We start from the raw sequence: 21,990 nt of genomic DNA, 5'->3' as shown, positions 1-21,990 counted from the left end.
TTCCAATTTATTTTTATTTAATCGTCAAATTACACACATTCACATTTTCTTCCGGGCAAGTAGCTTATCTTACATGTTATCTGTAACATCTCTCAGCCCAATCAATCTTACAGGGTTGTTGCTGTGGGTGGGGAGGGAGGAGGGAGTTGGAGTAATAAGTGCCATATATTGCATGTATTACATTTGAGTTGCTTGACAAAAATAGAATATAAATATATAGAAAATAGAACCGTACCTCTTATTTTGGGTATCTTCCCAAATATATTGAGAAGTTGATTCCATAGTGCAACTACTAACACAGCTACATCTTTTCTTTCAAGTTCATATGGAAGCTTCAAAACATTTTAAGTTACTTTCATAAATACGTTGCATTTCTGTAAAGTCCTTATCCCTGCTTCCTGATATTTTTTGACAAAATGCACAACTTTCAGAAAAACTGGAGGAGGGAATGAAATAAAGAGGGGCTGCAGGAGAGGAATGAGATAAACCTGATCAGTCCAATCAGTTTGTTTCTACATGCCAATTCATATTAAAATAAAACTCTATCCTTCACATTCATTCCTACAAAAGAAAACTAAATGCTGGAGTCTGTATACATTATAGACAAGTGTGTGTGTATGTGTGTGTGGTTTTTTAAGTCATAAAGGCAAAGAGACATGAGTGGAACCTTGCTAGAATTATGGTAAGCCTGATTCAGTTACAATATCTGACTTTTCAAATAACACAATGTTTTCAAGCAAGTTTTGATCGTTAAAATTAGCTACTTGAAAATAATGAAGCCCACATGTGAAGGAACTGTTGGTAGAATGCTGCATAAAACAATGTTCTCTTTATCTTACCAAATCTGTCTCTGTCATGCACAAACTTTTATCTGTTTTCTTCACAAACATACAAAATAGCAAATATCTATTTAACACAGAGGAAGTTCTCCAGCTTTCAAACACCAAAAGTAAAATATTTTTTTCAAACGTACAAAAATATTTTTTATTAAAAAAAATGATTTTTTAAAAAAAGGACAATGCTACCAAATCAAATGTAACCATCTCTAAGTTCAGCTGTTGACAGAAGCAAGGAAAGATTACTCTGAAAGCATTTCAGCAGGTAAGAAATTATTATGGCAAAAAAGCAGTATGAGTCTCAGGAAGCTGTAACTTATCGAAGTCTGTCCCAGCGCCAAATGCTGGCATCATCACACACAGCTATAAGGATACTACTGTCTCTGCTAAAGCTGGTTTGTCGGATAGCAGCAGCGCACTTTGGATGAGTAAGAGTTGTGCACCTATTAAAGAAATTAAAGTGTTAATTTTCTTTGCAAGAAAGAAAGCATCTTGGACAAGGTAGGAAAGGAGGTAAATGATTTAAACTTCGTTTTAAAAAGTCATCATCCCACCTCACAGAATACTATGCCCACACATCAAGATCTAATGAAGTTTAAAAAATGGATCCTAGTTAAATAACTTCAGACTAAAGAAATGGATTCTTTCAAAAAGAAATATTTCTCCAGGCTAAAAAAAAAGCTGATGCAAGAAAGAATTGGGGGGTGGGAAATACTTCTACCTTGTCGTTTCTGTAATCTAGGCTTAAATTTTTGGAGTTGTGATAAAGGTATGCTCTGGTAAATGACCATGAGAGGCTTACATCAGGTAAATTTATGCCACCTATATAAAGGTACAGGTTCTGAAAATCCTTAATTTTTTACAGGCATGTTAGAAAATCATGAAGTGCTGGTTTTTAATCTGTCAAATATTTGTTTAGAAATTCAGATGCAATAGCCAAAATATACTGTATATTCCCATGCATTCTTGAAGCCCATTCACTAATTTAAACATATGTAAAAGGTGAAAAATCATGAACAAAATCCCATTCCCATTTTACATATGCATAAATGCATTACATATGCATGTATAAAACTGTTTCAATTTAATGGTGCCTTGCTTTAACAGACATTGTTTCCCTCCGTCAACTCATGTCAATTCCCTCCATCAACTCTGTCAACAATGAGAGTTTACTGTACATTCTTAATTGGAAATCAAAGGGAGATCATACATAAATTAAGTTATTAAGGGGTCCAATAGGTGCCTGTATCCCAGCTATTTTATAGTGGTAATCCTAACCCTAACCCTTTCATTTTCAAACAAAAGGCGTACCACTTAATATTTCCAACTGCAATTTTAAACATTACACTATCCCCACAATCCTGTCAGAGCTGAAGCAGCTTCTTGGATGAGAAGCGAAACATCTTCAAAAGAAAAAACAAGTAAGTCCAGTTGCTTCTTGGAAAAAAGGACCTTTGGGGCAACCATGACCTGGGTGATTGAGAATCTCTACTCTTAAACATTCAAATTTAAAAGATTTCTGTGCATGCTTCACAGTGCTTACAAGAACTGCAACAGTACCAAAGATTTATACATACTTACTTTGCTTTATGCGGGTCTTCTACTTCTAAGTCCCATACGTAGAGTTTGCCAACTTGATTGCCCAATGCCAGCATCTGGAAAATACATGCAGTCAATCCTGTACCACAGACACAGGGGTCAAAGAATCTAAAATGCATTGTTCAATATCACAGCCTACTACCATGGGTTAGAGATGTTGTAATTCATATTCACCTCAACAAACATATATTCAAACCCTTCCTATTCAGGCAACTCAAGAAATGCCTGGAGCTTAATTCCTGCCCCAATTAAATTGTTCAAGCTGTATACTACATTTTAGTAATAGAATCATCACTCCACATTTGTGAGTATTTTAGGGTAAGGGCTTTCTCCATGGTCCTGAAGTAAGGTTTAGTAATGTACAGGTAGTTCTCAATTAACCATCTTTCATTTAGTGACCAAAGTTATAGCGGCACTGAAAAAAGTGACCTAGGACCATTTTCCACACAACCATTGCAGCATCTCCATGGTCACATGATCAAAATTTGCATATATTTATGACAGTTGCAGTGTTCCTGGGATTATGTGATCACCTTTCGCGACCATCTGACATAGTCAATGGGAAGGCCAAATGCTCTTAAAATTCGTATTGATAACTGCAGTGATTCACTGAACTGTGGCAAGATAGATTGTAAAATGGGGCAAAAACTTACTTGTCTTGCTTAACAACATAAATCTTGAGCTCAACAACTTTGAACTCTGGTGCTGGAGAAGACTCCTGCAAGACCCTTGGACTGCAAGGCGATCAAACCGGCCAGTCCTAGAGATCAATCCTGACTGGTCTTCAGAAGACCAGATCCTTAAAGACTTTGGCCACCTAATGAGAAGGAAGGACTCACTGGAGAAGAGCCTCATGCTGGAAATCATTGAGGGCAAAAGAAGGGGACAGCAGAGAATGAGGTAGCTGAATGGAGTCACTGAATCAGTCGGTGTGAGCTTAAATGGACTCCAGAAGATTGTAGAGGACAGGAAGGCCTGGAGGAACATTGTCCATGGCACTGCAATGGGTCGGACATGACTTTGCAACTAACAACAAATGGTTGTAAGTTGAGGACAGTCTGTATGAATGAAATTTATGCTGATGCTCTCTCTTCTTCTCTAGCAAGGCTATAAGAATAAAATACCACTGAATATTTTTTATGGAAGTAATTCATAAAACCCTACACCATTGTGGTTTAGGTCACTCTTCCCATTTAGTCATCTCCAAATGTGAAGACTACAGCCTTGAAAATTGTAGCTTAACACATCTGTAACACGCCACATTGCATAAGAGTCTGCAAAGAAGCCGTTGTAATTAACACCACTTTTGGGGTGTGAATATAGTTAAGTTACAGAGGCAGTTCGGTCTAGTGGTTCAGGCACTGGACTAGGAATGAGGAAGCCCGAGTTCTAGATCTGCCATGAGCATGGAAACTGGCTGGGTGACTTTGGGCCAATCACTCTCTCTCGTCCTACGAGTGAAGCAATGGCAAACTGCTTACAAATAGTGTTGCCAAGGAAGCTGTAGAAACTTGTGAAGGCTGACTCAAAGGCTTCCATTATATAAAACTAGGTCATCGTGTACTAATAAGGTCATAGCTTGCTACAGCCAAGCATGTTCTCTATTAAGAACATGTGTAGATTCTCAACTGCAGAAACCATTTACATTGTGTGTGTTCTTTAAAAAAAAAAAGTTTGGAAACCTCTAGCATTCTTCATTCCAGAAAAATTCCATTCCCGTCATGAAAATGTACTGTACTAAGCTTTCTTTTCCATAGTGGAAATACTTATAGTCATCCAAGAGACTGAATTCTTCACGTTAGAAATACATTGCAAACCACAGGATTGGCACAACAGCAAGCATTGCTGACTGGTGAGAATGAAGTCTGACTGAATTATCTCTTGTCTGTGTCCAGTTACCTCTTGAAAAAGCACCTTTGGGATATCTGCCCTGTTGACTTACTGTTCTCATTCCATTGCCGATATTATTTTTATTAAACACTTGAAATTGCTTTTCCTGTTTCCCAGAAAAATAACCTGAATTTACATCAATGAAATTAAAATGATCCCTCCTGCAACTCGCGTTTGGCCCTCGCTTGGCCTCTCATACCTTCCTGGAGCATCCCCGTGTTCCTTACCTGTGGCTCTCACTACGTTCCGCTTAACAACTGTGCCTCTCAGGGTTATGATGGCAATTAGGATGGCTTGGATTTCCGTTGCTATGTGAAGCGGTCACGTGACGTCCCAGTCCCAATGACCATCATAACCTGAAGGCTACCTTTAGTTTCTCATTCACCCGTATCGCCCAGAGGCATTCGGTAACACACCATCTAATCATGACAGGTTCAAAAAACCTGTCTTTTCTTCTCCAGGACCATAGCACATTACAGTTGATGGACGCCATCACTCGCCCCATTTCTCCCATTCAACGTTAATCCTTATACATTTAATCCCCATGAACCCTTCATACACTCAAGCTGCTTCACAATACCTTACCGTCAATTAAAAAAATACTTATTTGGTCTTTTTAGTTGCCAGCAGAAAAGGATTGGGGAAAGTAAGGCATTCCTGAAATGCTTCAGATAATTGCTAGGCAGCCGAAGCTGTTGGCGCGCAAGATTATTACTGGAGAGCATGATTGATGACTCTTGGCTATGGATGTGTCCCATTGGAGAATATACATCCAGGGGGTGGGGGGAAAACCAGGGTCAAGGGAAAAATAAATGATGTGTCTTAGTGTTGGCTGCACCCAGGTAATGCCGACATAGTCACTCCTAATAAATCTTTTTTTTTTTTTTACTTTGAGAGATGCGGCTAGAGACTTGATTTGAATGGAGGTGGATTTGTCGGAGCCCTGGGTTGCTCCTTATACAGATAGTTCTCGACCTACAACAGTTTGTTTAGTGACTGTTCAAAGTGAACTGTTCAACTTGTGCAAAACCCACATAACTGGTTTATATCAATCTGAACAATGTGCACCTGTTCACACGTTCCACATTCCGTTTTTAAAATATAGGTAGTCCTCAACTTAAAACAGTTCGTTTAGTGACCAAAGTTACAATGGCACTGAAAAAAGTGGCTTATGGCTGTTTTTCACACTTATGACTGTTGCAGCATCTCCATGGTCACATTACTGAAATTCAGGCGCAACTGACTCGTATTTATGATGGTCGCAATGTCCCAGGGTCATGTGATCACCTTTTGTGACCTTCTGACCAGCAAAGGCAACGAGGGAGCCAGATTCACATCCCCACCGTGTTACCAATGTTAACAAGTGCAATGATTCACTTAACAATTGTGGCAAGAAAGGTCATACAGTGGGGCAAAACTCACTTAACAAATGTTTCGCTTAGCAACAGGAATCTGGGGCTCAATTGTGGTTGCAAGTTGAGGACTACTTGTACTATTCTACTGCTCAATCGTATATGATTTTTACCTTTTGCCAGAAATCCATAGAAAACCTCATATACCAAATATCACATTGACTATAATCAAATCGCCCTAAAATAGTCACATTTGACTCGCTGGGCTTAATTTTATCTATGTTGTCTTCCATTTTGCCTGGTTTCCAGCATACAATGGCATTTTCACAAGACTGCAGAGAGAAATAGGGAGGAAAAAAGCAATATTAGTGACAAAAACGTTCTCACTAACCCAAACTGCAGCTAAGATGAAATGTTTAACCTAATATTCTGTTGACAACTGTGTTTTATTTTGGAAAGAAATAACAACAGGGCATGGATCTATACTCTACAATTTATTTACCTCAGACAGTAAACTGTTTTTAAGCTGCCTTCCAGATATTAAAACATGCCTAATGAAAACCAAACAAAAGTAATTTTGAAATGCAAGAAATACCTTGGAAAGGATCAGATCACCCAGCCATCGCACACAGTCTACATAATTTCTATGTATGTCTCTTGTAGAGAAGTCAGGAAAATGAATCTTTTGAGAAACAAAGGGCCTGCAGACAAAAGAAGGGAGACATGAAAAAACAGGAAAAATTGGGAGAAGAGGTCTGCACTGAATGCAACAATTACCGGTATGTTTAAATACAATTATTATTGGTCTCTGATTAAACACAGTACATACAGGTAGTCCTCAACTTACAACAGTTCATTTAGTGACCATTCAAAGTTACAATGGTACTGTGAAAAAGTGGCTTTCACCCTTACCACTCTTGCAGCATCCCCATGATCCCCTTATTGAAATTCAGATGTTGGCAACTGACTCATATTTATGATGGTTGCAGTGGGCCGGGGTCATGTGATCATCTTCTGATAAAGTCAGTGAGGAAGTCGGATTCCCTTAGCAATCGTGTTACTAACTTCACAACTGCAGTGATTCACTTAACAACTTTGGCAAGGAAGATTGTAAAATGGGGCAAAAATCACTTAACAACTCTCGCTTAGCAACAGAAATGTTGGGCTCAATTGTGGTCATATGTCAAGAACTACCCGTAATGTATAAAAACAAAGCAAACATTGGTGCAATTCCTCTTATGCCCCAGGTTCGGTGATGCTATTCTAGTTTCTTGAATATCTAAGAAAAGTGATACGTCAGAAGAAAAGTATAAGTAAGTTGAATGCACTAGCAATGAAATACTTAAGTGATCTTCAGGAAGCGGTTAAGGACTTTAAAAAACAAAAGGTAATGTAAAGTACGTGATAGAAATAAGGATACTTGGAAATGACGAAAAGGCATGGAGAGACAAAGAATGGTATTGATAAATTAGTCTTTTGTCTTTTTTTCCCCTTATTTTTTTCCACGACTTCTTACTCCTTTTCTGTCTCTGCATAACACTGCTTGCCCCCAAAGGCAACACGCAATGCGTATATATTTATACATGGAATACAGTTTCCTTTACATATGAGCTAAGGGATTGATTTAAGGATTAAACGAAAGTATAAAAACCACCACCACATTATTTTTGCTGGTTTTTAATGCTGATATTGACTTATAAAGCTTTGCCCTTTCAGTGTTTCAGCATAGGACATTTCTATAAAAATTCTACAAAAGGTGACATACAACCAAATAAAATGAAATACAGATGCAAACGTCTGAATCCTACGCACATCATACTAGTATAAATCCACTGAATTCTCCTCCGATTCCCCAACAACCACACCCCCGTAAGAAACGTTGAGCAGAGAGAGAGTGTTTGATCCAGATCAAACCAATGTACTTCTGTGGCTGTCATTGGATAAGAACTGTGGACGTCCTTACTCCTAATCCAGCCCCTTAACGGGGGTGGGCTGCTGGGGGTTCGCGAGAGCCCCTAGATAAGACTCTGTGCAGAGAACCCCCAAATCTCACTCCTGGCTGGCCCCGCCCACCCCTCTCCTCCCAGGAGTCCCCACGCAGCCCGTTTTCGATGCAGGTAAGTGCAGGGCGCATGCAGAGGCTTGGGGAGGGCGAAAAACGGGCCTCCTGGAAGTTCAGGAAGGCCGGAAATGGGCCTGTTTCCATCTTCCAGAGTCTCCGGAGCCCGGGGAGGCCATTTTCGCCCTCCCAAGGCTCAAGGGAAGTCTCCGGAGCCCAGGGAGGGCAAAAATGACCCCGCCACCTGGCGTGGTGCAGGAGGCCAACTAGGCCACACCCACCATGGCCACACCACCGAGCAACCAGGCAGAGAACTTTGAAGCTCACCCCTGCCCTTAACCATTACACCACATGGACTCTTAGTTTTGATATTAACTCGTTCCTAAATCCATGCCCTTACCAGTTTTAGATTGGAGGATACATGATTTCCTAAGGAGACTTTGAGACTCAAAAGGGAAGCATAACACTGGGTTCTTACCTATTCGTTTTATTGGGGTTGTACTCATAGGATTCTTTGATGGCATTTATCATTCTCTTTGAGTTGATGCGCCAGAGCTTTAGAGAGTGATCCATGCCACAGGACATTATCTTTTCCCCAAGCAGGTCATAATCCTGTATGCAAAACACACAAAATCACAGCTTTTAAGTTTTGCATCTAATATGCAAAGCAAAGCAAAACAGCACCTCCGAAAACACTCTCCTCTCCAAATAAACCTCATCACAAAGTGTTCGTAATTGTTTTTAAGTTTTCTAAAGTTTATAAAGTTTGATTTTCTGTAGAAAAAACAAGGTCAAAGTGATTTCCAAAAGAGTTTCTCAAACCACGTAACAATATTGGACTTACAGCACTTAAAACTTCATCTCTGTGTCCTTCAACCCCTCCAAATATCGCAACCAAAGTGTCTGTCTGAATGTTCCATAATCGGAGCGCATGATCTAGTAAAATACAAGAAACCAGATTAGATTGTGCAACCCATACCTAACTCACCATTAACATATTTCTCATTTATAACTACTGTACATATTATAGTGAACTACATCAAAGATTACTTAGAGATGACAGAGAGATATAAATGCTTAATGAAAAGAAATAGGCCCAGATCTCACATCAAGCATTTATGCTGCCAAAGAGCTTCCATCTAAGGGTCTGTCTGTCTGTCTGTCTGTCTGTCTGTCTCTTCAGGCTTATTTAATAACCATAGTTTACTTCTTTAAAAAAAAAAACTTCAATGGTATAAATCTTCAGTGCAGCTACAAGAAGAAAGCATCTGTTATCTCTTGGAAAATAAAGCAAGCTTTTCAATAATTTCAAGTTTGACTTTGAAAAAAAAAATGTATCATTTGCTGTAAACACACAAGATTCCAGGCTGTAGTTTGAGTCTATCTTATTTCACTAGCCTAAAGGACAGCAACCGACAGCTCTCCTGATATTGCAGAGTGCATATCCCAGCATCCCCCAGCAGTGACCCTGCTTCCTAGAAAAATGTAAACAAGCAACATTTGGAGTAGCCTTGCAGAACATGTGGTCTGCTGGTGGGGTTTTAAAAACGTCAGTAAATTCACTGCCACCCCTAAAGATGCACTAATGAGTGCCTCTAATACCTCAAGGCCCCACCACTGCCAGCCCCAGCATTACTGCCATTACCCTAGCCACCAAACAACTGATTGGAGTGCCAGGTATTCTTCTGTGGCTCATAGTGACTTTTCATTTACCAAGGTGGCCTTTTCTCTTTTACAAGCTGTGCAGGCCTAGAATAACGACGTTTGTGTAATAAACCATAGTCTGCCCATAGCTCACAATAGGAAACAAAATAATAAACATTAAAGGGTAACATTGTTTTCTTGTGCCTTGTGATCAAGAAATCCACATTCTTTGTAAACTGATAAATTTCAAACTGTCTTTAAACTGTTGCTGATCTTTGTAGTGTTATTAAACTACTTTGTAGTGTTATTAAACTATAGGGTAATTAAACTAAGGGTTATTAAACCAGAACAAAGTAGAAGTGGGACATATCTATGTCAAATGAGAAAACATTCTTTCAACAATTTCACACTTTCAGTATAATGAACCTGGCAGTCAATTACATTTTAAAGGTACCCAATAATCTTGCAATACAATCTTTTATTGGATTAAACTAATTTCAAAGTCATCAGAAGCATACTGTTCTTGAAAATCCTTAACCAATATTTTGTTATAACTGAATCTTCTGTTTTCTCAAGTTCTAACCAATAATAAATCTCTCTCTTAACAGCACTCTTTATAAAACAATGGATAATATGCTTTTTCTAATACAGTCTCTATCCACCATTAAAGGTTTATAACTTTTTAACATGATGCGTCCTTCATTTCACAGCCATCCTTGTTCTTCTTGCTGGTACAAAAAAAGGGCCACTAATACAGTGTATTACTAATAAAAACTGTTTAAAAAATGTATTCTTCTACCTTTGCTAACAGACAAAAGAAGATTTGGATCCCTTGGGTGAAATTTCAATTCATTTATTGCATTTCCGTGGCCCACATAGTGCTGCAATAAAATTCAGAGATTAGTTTCCTTGATGCAACACACAATCCTGACATATCCCGTGCCAGAATTTTAATGCAACTAGACCAACCAGTACAGATAGTCCTTGATTTATGACTGTTCAAAGTTATGACAGGTTTCCCTGGGGATACTTATGACCTGGTTCAGAAGTTCCAATAGTCAGCCCCGCCCCCCCACACACACATTGGACACTCAACAACAGGCCTGAATTTACAGTTGTTTGCAGCATCCCAGTAACATGACCACATCTTAACAAATGATTTGCCAAGAACCAGCACATATTTCAGCAAAAATGGCCCATAGTAAACCATTGGTTCACTTAATGATTGTGGTAACTACTTTAACCGTGCTTCAAAAAAGGTATAAAATAAGGTCAGTCATGACTATCACAAATTATGACATTATGACACTGCACAAGTCAAAAAGAGGGCTGTGAAAATCTCTACAGCCCCTCACATCCCAGACATAAACTGTTTCAACTCCTTCCCTCAAAACAATGCTATAGAGCACTGCACACCAGAACAACTAGACACAAGGACAGTTTTTTCCCAAATGCCATCCCTCTGCTAAACAAATAATTCCCTCAACACTGTCCAACTATTTACTAAGTCTGCACTAGTATTACTATTAATCTTCTCATCACTCCTTATCACCCATCCCCTCCCACTTGTGACTGTATGACTGTAACTTTGTCGCTTGTATCCTTACGAGTTTTATTGAGTGTTTCCTAGTATGATTTGATTGCTTATTGTACCCTGTGACTATCATTAAGTGTTGAACCTTATGATTCTTGACTCTTGACGAATGTCTCTTTTCTTTTTTATGTACACTGACAGCATTTGCACCAAGACAAATTCCTTGCATGTCCAATTACACTTGGCCAATAAAGAATTCTATTCTATTCTATTCTATTCTATTCTATTCTATTCTATTCTATTCTATTCTATTCTATTCTATTCGTAACTCAAGGATTATCTGTAATTAATCTTTAAGTGTTTAAGACAGGATTATTTCACAGATTTTCCTGGAGAGGCTGAACTTCTTTGCATGCTAAGCATGACCTCTCTGGTCCCCATCTCACCCTACATATTTTCTACTTAGATGCCGGAGGCAATATTTGAACCTCATATTTACCTCTGGGATCAACTCACCTTTATACACTGCATCGTAATGGGGTTAATTATTCGAATAATGCCTCGGGAGCCAGCCACTGCCAGAAGAGGATGGCTTGTATTGCTGTCATAAGTCCACGCACAAGTATAAAAGTTTTCATCTGCCTGAAGCATATAGTTAAGTACAGTGCACACAACTGCGGACTTTCCACCGACGGGGATAGAAAAATGCTTGCACAATTTAAGACACTCATTTGGGAAAAGTGGCAATTTAAAAAGTATGTTAGGGATAGTTTATTCCTTCAACCGTTTGCACAAATGATTGGCTATTTGACATAAAAATCAGTTATGAGCCAAAGGACGATTATGTTCAGTATGTGCAGCAGCCATTAAAACATTAACAGCCCGCAGCTCTACAGCAGCTTTCTCTGGCTTAGTTCTCTCTAGATGTTTTTGGAGAACATTTCCCATAAATTCCCTGCATAGTTACTGACTCGCTGCAAGGACACCAGATGGAGGCGGCTATTCCAGGGAGCTAAAAGGGGAGGCAGAGGAGTCCATATGAGGTCAAGGGAATGGATAAAATCTGGAGGCAGCAGAGGCTGGAAATTGCAAAACAGCTATTCAACCGTTCCCTTGGTGTCATTTCAATCCTTCTGAAACCCGTTTCTCTAAATCGCAGTCCTGATCCCGTTCTTGACTATAGCTCCTACTAGCCGTGCTTCCACTCTCAGAACTCTGAAATACAGAGGGGTTCATCACATACTCCAATCTGTAGTATTAGTTTTTAGGCCAGCCTTTCCCCATTTGGGAAATTGACATGCAGATCTTAAGCTCCCACAATTACACCTGGCACAGCAACTCTGCATGGAATAACAGAGTTGGAAGGGACCTCTGTCTTCTATTCCAGCATTCCCCAACTGGGTTGGCAGCCCGGGGTGGGGGGTGGGGGGAGGGGGAAGGTGTTGTTCTATTGTTTTGACATCCTGGGTCTTGTGCTGTAATCTCCTGGGTCGTTACTCAGGTCGTTACAACACAGGGGGCTGATAGACACGCAGACAATACCTCAGCCACACATGTCCTTACGAAAAAGCCAGACAATCTGCAAACATCCACTCCATCAACCAATCAAGAAATTACAACACAGCCAACCTCCCCACCAGTTTCTAGGGAGGTTGGCTTTGCTCGCACAAGCACAAAGCCGAAAGCACCAGCCTGAAGATGGCGAGTGGGACCTCGTCGAAACATCACCAAGATGCACTCAATCTTACACAGGAAAAGACCCAAACACGCCAAGACATAGATACATACACACACACACACACACACACACACACACACACACACACTTACATATATGGCAAAGCATTCAAAATACTTAAATAGCATCTTGAATACAGAACAAGTGATATAGCCTATTTCTGATTGTTTATATACCCTTATCACTACTACAGTCTACAGAACCTAATGAAATGACCCTTTCTTCCAGGTGGTTTCAGAGAGTGTGATGTGCTGAAAACCACCCTAGGAGACCATACCAGGAAACTGCAGTGATGCTGTCATCAATCCCTTTGGAACCACAACTGATGCAAAGGAAACTATGAGTCATGGAAAAATGAGAAAAGGGGACAAAAGGGGGAAAGAAAACCGACATCATTATGTAGTTGGGCCTAATATGCAATAAGATCCAAAATCCCATAGGACAGAACATTTTAGTTCACCCCCTCTGGAGATTTTTTTTTTTTTTAAATCAACAGATCTTGTGAAAAAGATTTTAAAAAGAGAGAAATATGTCTCCCCAAAAACAGTTCTAGAAATGTATGTAATAAAGGATACATCAGCATCCACATACGATTGCAATAACCGTATTTCTCCTTGGGAATGGCATTCATATAAAGTTACCTGCAGATGGACAAAACACAAGAGGTCAAAGCGAAGCCCTTCCATACCAAAGTCGAAAACTTTGAAGTTAACTTTTCTCAGCAGCAGGAAGGAAATAAACAGTACACAAACAGCTTAATTTAAACAGGCCCACAATGTCATAGGTCCAGCCATAATCTATTTCACCTGTTGCAGATCTGCTTCGGCTCTATCGATGTAATCTTGAATATCTATGTGTGTATGGATGCATACGTTTAACAACAGATACAATATAAGTCTTCGAGGAGCCAAGCAAACCTATGATCCTGCAAAATTATATCATACAGTATAATAAAAAAACACAGAAAATCAACTAAAACAAGACAGCCAATTTGGTCTAGCGTAGGGATCGGCAACCTTAAACACTCAAAGAGCCATTTGGACCCGTTTCCCACAGAAAACACTGGGAGCCACAAAGGTCCTAACAGGAAGCCCCCCTGTTCAATTCTAGAGCCAATAGGAAGTCCGGTGCCCCCACCATAGAGTCTCCTCCTAGTGCGGCGTCCTTTTTCCTCTACTTGTCCTAACCAAAAGCCGTATCAATTGTGGAGCCGACTGGAAAACCTGCCCCTTGCCATAGAGTCTCCTCCTGGCACGCCGTGCTTCCCCCCGCCCAAAAAACCCGGAAGCTCCTCTCAAAATTGTGGTGCTGCAGAGGGATAAAAGTGCCTCATGAGGCTCCAGAGCTGCGGGTTGCTGACTCCTGGTCTAGCGGTTAAAACACCAGATACATTTGCTGCCTTGAGTTACTTGTAAAAATAATTTTAAAAGATGGGATTCAAATAAATAACAAGTCACAATTCAATCAGCTTATTTTTAAACTCCGGTGAAATTCTCTGCTCCCCACATCCCAAGTGGAACGAAGTCCACTGCTTTTCATTTAAAAGCCTATGCTTCCGAGGCACATAGCACAGGCTTCAGGCAGCAACCTACTGCTGCCTCAACTCATCACAAGTTCCAAGAGTCAACTCATAAATTCAAAAGCACTGTTCAACTTTTCCCAAAAAAACGGCACTCTATAATCTTCAAAAGTGGGACAGCAGACCCCCAGGAAGCAAAAAGAAAAGAAGCTGTGGAGTTTGTTGTGCTCTCTGAGCTTGGTTGTTTGCTTGCAGATGTTTCATTACCTAACCAGGTAACATTACTGCAAGTGAGTGTGGGGTTTGCTGCTAGCTGATGTTACCTAGTTCAGTAATGAAACATCTGCAAGCACACAATTGTTCTCAGAGAGTACCAAGTTCCACCCTAAGCTATAGATAATCTATTATATTGGAAAGAAAGATGCCCAAAATGAGTTTTAAGAAGCTACTTACTCGGTTGCTGCCAACAGTGGCGAATACCAGAGGATCGCCTTCCTTGCTGTGCCAATTAAACTGCACCCCAAATAACGGTTGGCTGTGATCCTCCTGAAAAGGAAACCGAAAGACAAGTTCAAACCATAGCATTTCATCCAGTATTAAAACCAGTTCAGCAGGGACATAAATAGGCTTAACAAAATTATTGTACAGGTTATAACCATTATTTTTTGTCGAGCTATAACCATTTTTCAGGAACCCTTCAAAATTATGACAGTGCAGAACAAGGGGGACTTATGACCAGTCCTTGGTGTCTGGCTGTTGCAATGTCGCAATTACGTCATTATCATGAGCTGCGGCCACATGATTACCATTTGTGACCTTTCCTGTTGGCTTCCCACAAAGTCCTGTAAGTCGCTCCTACTACATTTTCTCCCAAGAAGCCCCACTATGGAGTACTGGATCCCAGGGACTTCATACTCCATAGTATACTTCTGCCCATTCCTGCTCCGTAACTGCTCCCATTGGCCTTCCCACACTCCTTATTGTCCAACTTTGCCCTTCACAGGCTTGTTTACCCTGAGTAGTGTTTCCCTGCAGTACCCATCACCAACCCTGCCCTTCCATCCACATCCCTTTCCCACTGGCCTGCTTGTACAGGACTCCCATCCCATGAGCACCTCCCTTAACAACCTGTGTGGTGTCTGGGTTATGACAGCAACCAGGACTCCTGGGATTGCGTCATTTCAAGTCATACTTTAAAACCGCATTTCTTAGTGACCGAAATTCATTTTCTGATCTCTTTTTTAATAACGTTCCATAATATAAAAAAGATACCTCATCCCACGAATGGCATGAATGGCCTAATACTGAACGGCCACCTATAGTTACAAAATGACTAATCTACCGAAGTAAAAACTTGTGAGCCCTTCCCCAAAGTGTTAAGATGGAAAGGTGCATTATCAGAGGGAGAACGCTAGAATTTGCTTTCCTTCCAGACACCCGTCAAATCATCTTTAGATCTGAATCCAGAGGCAGGAAGATTTGGGTTGTCTCTGGGGCATTTGGCAATATTAACAAATGTGTCCCGAGCATAAAATGGTCAAAAAGTCATGGCTAATCATCCACTGGCTTTTACACTGATGTACACTTATTCCTAAAAAGCTGGAAGCATTCCCACTACTTCTAAATGTTAGGGCTTGATAACCATCAATTAATACCGATGTTCACAAACAAAGGACCTCTATCAATTTCCACCGTCCTCCAACTTAACAGCTTTTATAAAACAGTGCCTAAATTGCACTTCTTACACCATTTGGAAGCACTTCAAATTTAAATAAAGAACTAGTGGCAGTCAATGCAACTGATAGAATAGCATCATGCCCTGCAAGAACTTAAGCACTTAACATTTTTTTTAGGAATTTCCTTCCAATGGAGGAGGAACTAATTAAGAAAATAATGGAATGTGCAGAAATGAGTAATTAACATTAGCAATTAAAGAGCAAGAAAAGGAGTATTATAAGATACTGAGAAAGTGAAAAAAGAAGCATGAAGAAACAGCTTGGGAGTATTTGGATTATTTGGTGATCTCTGGATTTTTGGTTATTGCATCTGAATGACTAAAATCAATCGGGTGGTTGTTTAAAAGTGTTTAAAATGGCACTACTTATAGAAGAACTGAAAACGGAACTTAAAAAGTACAAAGAAGATGCACAAGAAGGGAGAGGTTCTTTTGGCTTCGTATTTCAATTCTTAGAAATGGAGATTTGGAACTATGAGAAACAACAAGAAATGCCTGCAGAACAAGAAGATTGGGATAAAGAAAAAGCCATCTTTAATGAACAAGTAATTTTATGTGGGGGAACAAAAGGAAAGGGGGAAAAGAGAATGAAAAGTTTAAGATTTGAAAAAACAACCAAGAAAAGGAAGAATAGTTTGAAAAATAAGTATAATATTAGATAGAAACAGAAGAGAGGAATACAGAAGAAAGAATTAGAAGTAGAGAGACAAGGGGGTAAAAAGGGGAGGGAGAAGAAGAAAGGGAAGAAGGAAAGGAAAAGAAGTTATAAAGGACAGAAACAAGATATGGAGAAACAGGGCCTATTTAGAGATAATGGATGAAAATTTAATTGAAAAAAGGATTCTGCAAACGTACATAAGATAGTATTGTTATATTAGAAATAAAAATAATTTTAGAAAATATGAAACAATGTATGATTAAAATGATGGATAAAGTAGTTATTGTAATCTAGTGAAATGTTTGTTATTAAATAAATGAAATAAAATGACTGAGAGAATTGAATTAGGAAAGGATGGGAACATTTTAATTATTTAATGTTTTATAAAATATAAGGGAAGAGAAATAGGGGAAAATATAAAATTAATTACGGAAAGCTTATGAGTGTTCCCAAGGAAGTATGATATTTAATTGAAAAGAAATGTTAAAGATGTTAAGATTTTAATGAATATTAATTATAGGACTGAATTGGAAGGGAATGAGTGTTTTAATTACATATATTTATAATCACTTTTTAAGAATATAGTGTGTATTTTAAGAATGTACCAAGCAGAATTCAATTGGAAGTTATGTATTATATTGAATGTTATAACCTCAAGGTATATATTGAAGCTTAAATAAGAGTTGAATGGATAAAATTAAAAGATATAAAGGTGTCATACTCCAATTAGTAACTACAGGAGAAAATTTGTTTAATGAGAAAAGAAAATATGAAATTGAAACAGGACAGACAAAAGTATAAATACAATGATTTGAATTGAGATAATTAAAATAAAATTGAGAAAATTAAGAGGAGAAAAACTATGTAGAAAATGTAAAACAGTAATAAGATATGGAAAAGAACATAAAAGTGAGCATGAAATTGAGTTTCTGTCTGTATGAAGAAGTGTAACCCAGGACCATGCTATTTTCAAAAAAAGATGTTTTATTTGTATTATGTTTTTGTATGTGTGTGTGAAAACCCAAATAAAATTTTCAAAAAGATAAATAAATAAAGTTACAGTGGCACTGAAAAACTACTTACATTTGGGTATGTTAAGTTTGCTTGCACTTAACAATCATGACAGCATTCCCCAAGTCATGTGACCAAAATTCAGGCGCTTGGCAACCAGCATGTATTTATGATGATTTCAGCATCCTGGAGTCGTGACACTCAGTAAGGGAAGCTAGATTTGCTGAACAAGCACCTGATTCAGTTAATTGCAATTATTTGCTTAACAGCCCTAACAAGAAAGGTTATAAACTTGGGTGTAACTCGCTTAACAACCACCTTGTTTAGCAACAAAATTTATGGTTTAAATTGTGGTCATAAGTCAAGGACTAATAGTATTTGGATGAAAGACAACTAGGGGATAACAAGGTAGCAGCCTTTTTGGAGACAAAGAAAAGCAGTAGTGAGCCAATTCCAAACTCTATATATATGTTCCTGAAATGCCAGAGGCAAAGTCATCTTTAGGGCATTTTCATATTATATATAAAAAAAATTAGGTAGCATTTCAGAAACAGGAAGGAAAGGTTTAAGAAAGGGAGGCTAAAATGAAAAGAGTGGGTGCTGAATTCAACAACTGAGTCTAGAAACAACTCCAGAATCTGTTTTGATTAAATATCTTTTATCCAAAATAAAAACAACTGCTTTAGCTTTTGTATTGTGAATGGGGGCTATGCTTCTACAGTCCTCGCTAAGAGCATGTCATGAAGTAAACCCAAGTTGTAATGTTCAGCTGCTGTTCTTAGCCATTGCCCCAAAAGAAAGTGCACCCTTCAATTTCCTGTCAACAGCTAAAATACAATTTCCTGTTGTTCCAGTTATATCTAGGTATGCCTTCCGTAAAAGTAAGTGCATCTGAACTTGTAACAAAGATATTTAAAAAAACTATGAAGAGAGATGGATTTCCTGAAAATGTAACAATAATGTGCGACAACTAACTTTAGTATGTGGGAGGATGTATCTTGAACAACCTTATTATCTCACAAAGAGAATGCACTATGAGTACACTAAAAAATTTTAAAAAGATTTTCCTATTTTGGGGAACAAGAAGCTGCTTTCTACCAAGTCGGACCAGTATACATTTTAAGGAGGTGTGGGAGAATCAAAGCCCTGTTTTGTGGTGATAAGGCTGACCCTCTGAAGTGACTTTCTGTTCATTTGTTTCCAAGATTGCCTGTCATCCAGAAAAGAAGCTCAATATGGAACTTTTCAAGAGAGCTTCGGCAAGATCTGATGCTGTACATTACTTTTGAGCTTTTACCTGTCTCAGGATTTTTGTATTTATTGTGTTTTTATATCTTGTTAACCATCGAAATATGTTGTGGCATGCAAATTTGATTAAAAAATAAACAATATTTAATCAGGCATCAGCAAACACCATGGAATACTTAAGCCTGGAAATACCTTGAGGCTGTTCACACACTTAAATGAATATTTGCATTTCTTTGACTTCCATTTTCCTTTTCCCCAACTTTTCCTTCCTGGAGCATTCGGAGTGTTCGTAGGAGTATCAGGGCGTTCAGTATTAGTACCACTCTCTATACTAACAGCATCATCCTGGAAACAAAAAACAAGATGCATTTCATAACTAACCAAAACCAGCAAGAGCAATGTCTGAATTGCAAAAATTTTCCAGAATGATTGGAAAAACACAAGTTTCTGAATAGTTTAGCTAAGAGTATTCTACAAACAACAGATATTCAGCCTTTTATAATCCTGCTTTGGCATTTATAAACAAACAACTAAAAATAATAATGTACCCAGTAGGGACTAGCATGTTTGCAAATAGGCACTTTTTGTTTAATTTTATAAAACTGTCATTATGGCACGTGGAAGTTTAAGCAATAAATTCTAGCATCTTTTTCAGACTCTGGGCACCAAGCTTTGGTAGAAAATAAAAACAATGGATGGCTTTGCTAGAAAATATGCAGCAAGAAAGAAAAACTAGGCAAAAGATTTCCTTTTTAAAAATATATTTTAGGAGAAAATATTTGAGGGAGATTCATTACGCTGATAAAAGTGTTCTTTTTAATTAGTGATGCCCTTGTGGTGGGCAGTGTTTTTCAAACTAGGCAAATTTGAGATGTCGGACTTCAATTCCCAGAATTCCCCAGCCAACATGGAAGGCTAGGGAATACTGGGGGTTAAACTGTACACATCTTCAAATTGCCAAGTTTGAAAAACACGGATGGTGAGTCACATTTGTTCATGAGCAAAACTAGCACATCTTACATTGTATACTTAAAATTCTCTGTTGTGTCAACCAATTAAAAAAAACTTCAGAATCCTTCTGGAAAAAGGAAGAAAAAGAACACTTTACAGAAGAAAATCTATAATCTTAGGTAACCTCACACAAGAAAAACTGCTCTTCCCCAATCCTTCTCAATATTGGCCAATAAATTGGTTTGACTGGGTGGCTAAACTCTCACTAGGGCAGAAACCCTCTGTCTGGGGAGTGCTACCTCTGAATTCAAGAATGACCATTTATGCTTGAATATTCTGACAATAGAATAGAGACAAATTAAGAAGCTTATCGCTGACATGTTTATTTTCTATTTCAATAATTTAATTTTGACATAGTCTTATTACCTATGAAAATAATATCTATTACCAGGCAATGCCCATTGTCCCCACGTGATAACTTAACGGAGGATTATATTTCAACATACCTGATGGAGCACAGCTAGTCCCCTTCCAAACTGGTGCTTCCAGACCCATCATCCCCAATCATCACGTGCAAATGATTATAGGAACTGCAACTCTGCAACTTTAATGTCCACAGTCAAGATACAAGTAATCCTCAATTTACAACCTCAATTGAGCCCAACATTTATGTTGTTGAGAAATGTGTTAAATGAGTTTTGCCCCATTTTATGACTTTGCCTGCTAGATTTGTTAAGTGAATTGCTGCAGTTGTTGAATTAGTAAGCCGGTTAAGTGAATCTGGCTTCCTTCCCCATTGGCTTTGCTTGTCAGAAGGTTGCAAAAAGTGATCACATGACTCCGTCATCATAAATATGAACCAGATGCCGAGTTTGATCACATGACCATGGGGATGCTGCAATGGTTGTAACTGTGAAAAATGGTCATAAGTCACTTTTTTCAGAGCCGTTTTAACTCATTACTAAATGAACTGTTGTAAATCAAGGACTACCTGTATTTGAGGAATGGGGTTAGAGTTGCACTTTAACTCTGCAATCATATCATCCCCAGATTATATAAAAAGGCTGGGAATGATAGGATTACAGTTCCACCTCTTTTTCCAGCCCTATCATCCCCAGCCAACATAACAAGGCAGGGAATGATGGGATGTATAGTTCCACCTTCTTTTTCCAACCCTACCAACACTATAAGGCTGGGAATGATAGGGTTACATTTCCATCTTCTCTTTCTAGCCCTATCATCCCCACAATCCCATCACAAGGCTGGGAATGATGGGATTTACCGATCAACCTTCTCTTTCCAATCCTATCAACCCCACCAACACAATGAGGCTGGGAATGATGGGAATTACACTTCCATCTTCTTTTTCCAGCCCTATAATCCCCAGCCAACATAACAAGGCTGGGAATGATGGGATTACAATCCCGTCATTCTCTTTCCAGCCCTATCAACCCCACAAGCCCATCACAAGGCTGGGGATAATGAAGTTGGAAGTCCCTTTTTCCCTCTCCTGGTCTATCATCCCCAGAGCTGGGGGCGGGAATGATGGGAATTGGCAGCCCCATCTCTCTGAGGGGCTAGAAGGGCTGTCCCCAGCACCCACGCCCCCATGGTTGCTAGGAGACGCGCTAGGCCCGGGCCTCGACCACCTTCGACCTTCCCAAGGAGGCCGGGAAGGCGAAAAGCCCCGTGGCGGCGGCCATCCGACTTTCTCGCAGGGGCCGCTCACATTTTCGTCTCCCGAGAGGTCACCGGGGTTGCTGTTCTCGTCGCTGCTGAGCTTCTGCTTCTTGGTCGGCATCTCTGTTGCCGCCGCCGCCGCCCCCGCCGCCGCCGTTGTTGTTTCGGGCGCCTCGTTTCTCCCGCCGGTTCCACGCCTCCTCTCAGACATCTTCCCCGCCGCTCGCGCCTGACCGTAAAGCGCGGACGAGGACCGCGCCGAGGCAAAAAGACCTGCCGGGCGCGCTAGTACGGTGGTTCTTCCGCCGTAAAGCGCAAACGGCTTTCGCATCTTCTGCCGTCGCAAAATCAACCCCACTCTCTCCCAATCCCACCCCTAAAAATAAAAGCCACGCCGTCGGAAAATAGCCAAAGCGGCCCCCGTGCGCAGGCGCAGCGACCGCAAGTTGGCGGGCCGCCAAGTGTCCGCGTCCTGTTTTTTTTTTTTTTCCTTCCCCCGATGTAGGTTTTGGGGGACGGGCTGCTTTCAAAGAAAG

The 21,990-nt window shown here is 39.6% G+C and overlaps 1 protein-coding gene across 1 annotated transcript; it reads right to left on the bottom strand.

Moving 5' to 3' along the window:
- Positions 1–4: 4 nt before the first annotated feature.
- Positions 5–21,897, bottom strand: EED (embryonic ectoderm development). Its single transcript, XM_026706811.2, has 12 exons — positions 21,504–21,897; positions 19,016–19,168; positions 14,625–14,717; positions 13,228–13,293; positions 11,431–11,556; positions 10,180–10,261; positions 8,581–8,672; positions 8,215–8,348; positions 6,273–6,378; positions 5,851–6,009; positions 2,418–2,491; positions 5–1,279 (listed from the first exon to the last, which is right to left on the bottom strand). The coding sequence occupies exons 1-12, from the start codon at positions 21,783–21,785 to the stop codon at positions 1,153–1,155; spliced, it is 1,494 nt and encodes a 497-aa protein (XP_026562596.2). The 5' UTR covers positions 21,786–21,897; the 3' UTR covers positions 5–1,152.
- Positions 21,898–21,990: the final 93 nt, after the last annotated feature.

This window comes from Pseudonaja textilis, chromosome 7, assembly GCF_049901715.1.
Source record: "Pseudonaja textilis isolate UNSWEBS1 chromosome 7, rPseTex1.2, whole genome shotgun sequence".
Taxonomy (NCBI): domain Eukaryota; kingdom Metazoa; phylum Chordata; class Lepidosauria; order Squamata; family Elapidae; genus Pseudonaja; species Pseudonaja textilis.
This window is presented reverse-complemented; position numbering and strand designations above follow the sequence as displayed.

Excerpts from the sequence above, each read along its gene's own strand:
- EED (XM_026706811.2), bottom strand. The coding sequence starts at position 21,785 with ATGCGAAAGCCGTTTGCGCTTTACGGCGGAAGAACCACCGTACTAGCG. Across the intron at positions 8,673-10,179 it reads TCTTTTGTCTGTTAGCAAAG|ATCATGCGCTCCGATTATGG; the intron begins GTAGAAGAATAC and ends GTATTTTACTAG. Across the intron at positions 6,010-6,272 it reads GTGATCTGATCCTTTCCAAG|TCTTGTGAAAATGCCATTGT; the intron begins GTATTTCTTGCA and ends TTCTCTCTGCAG.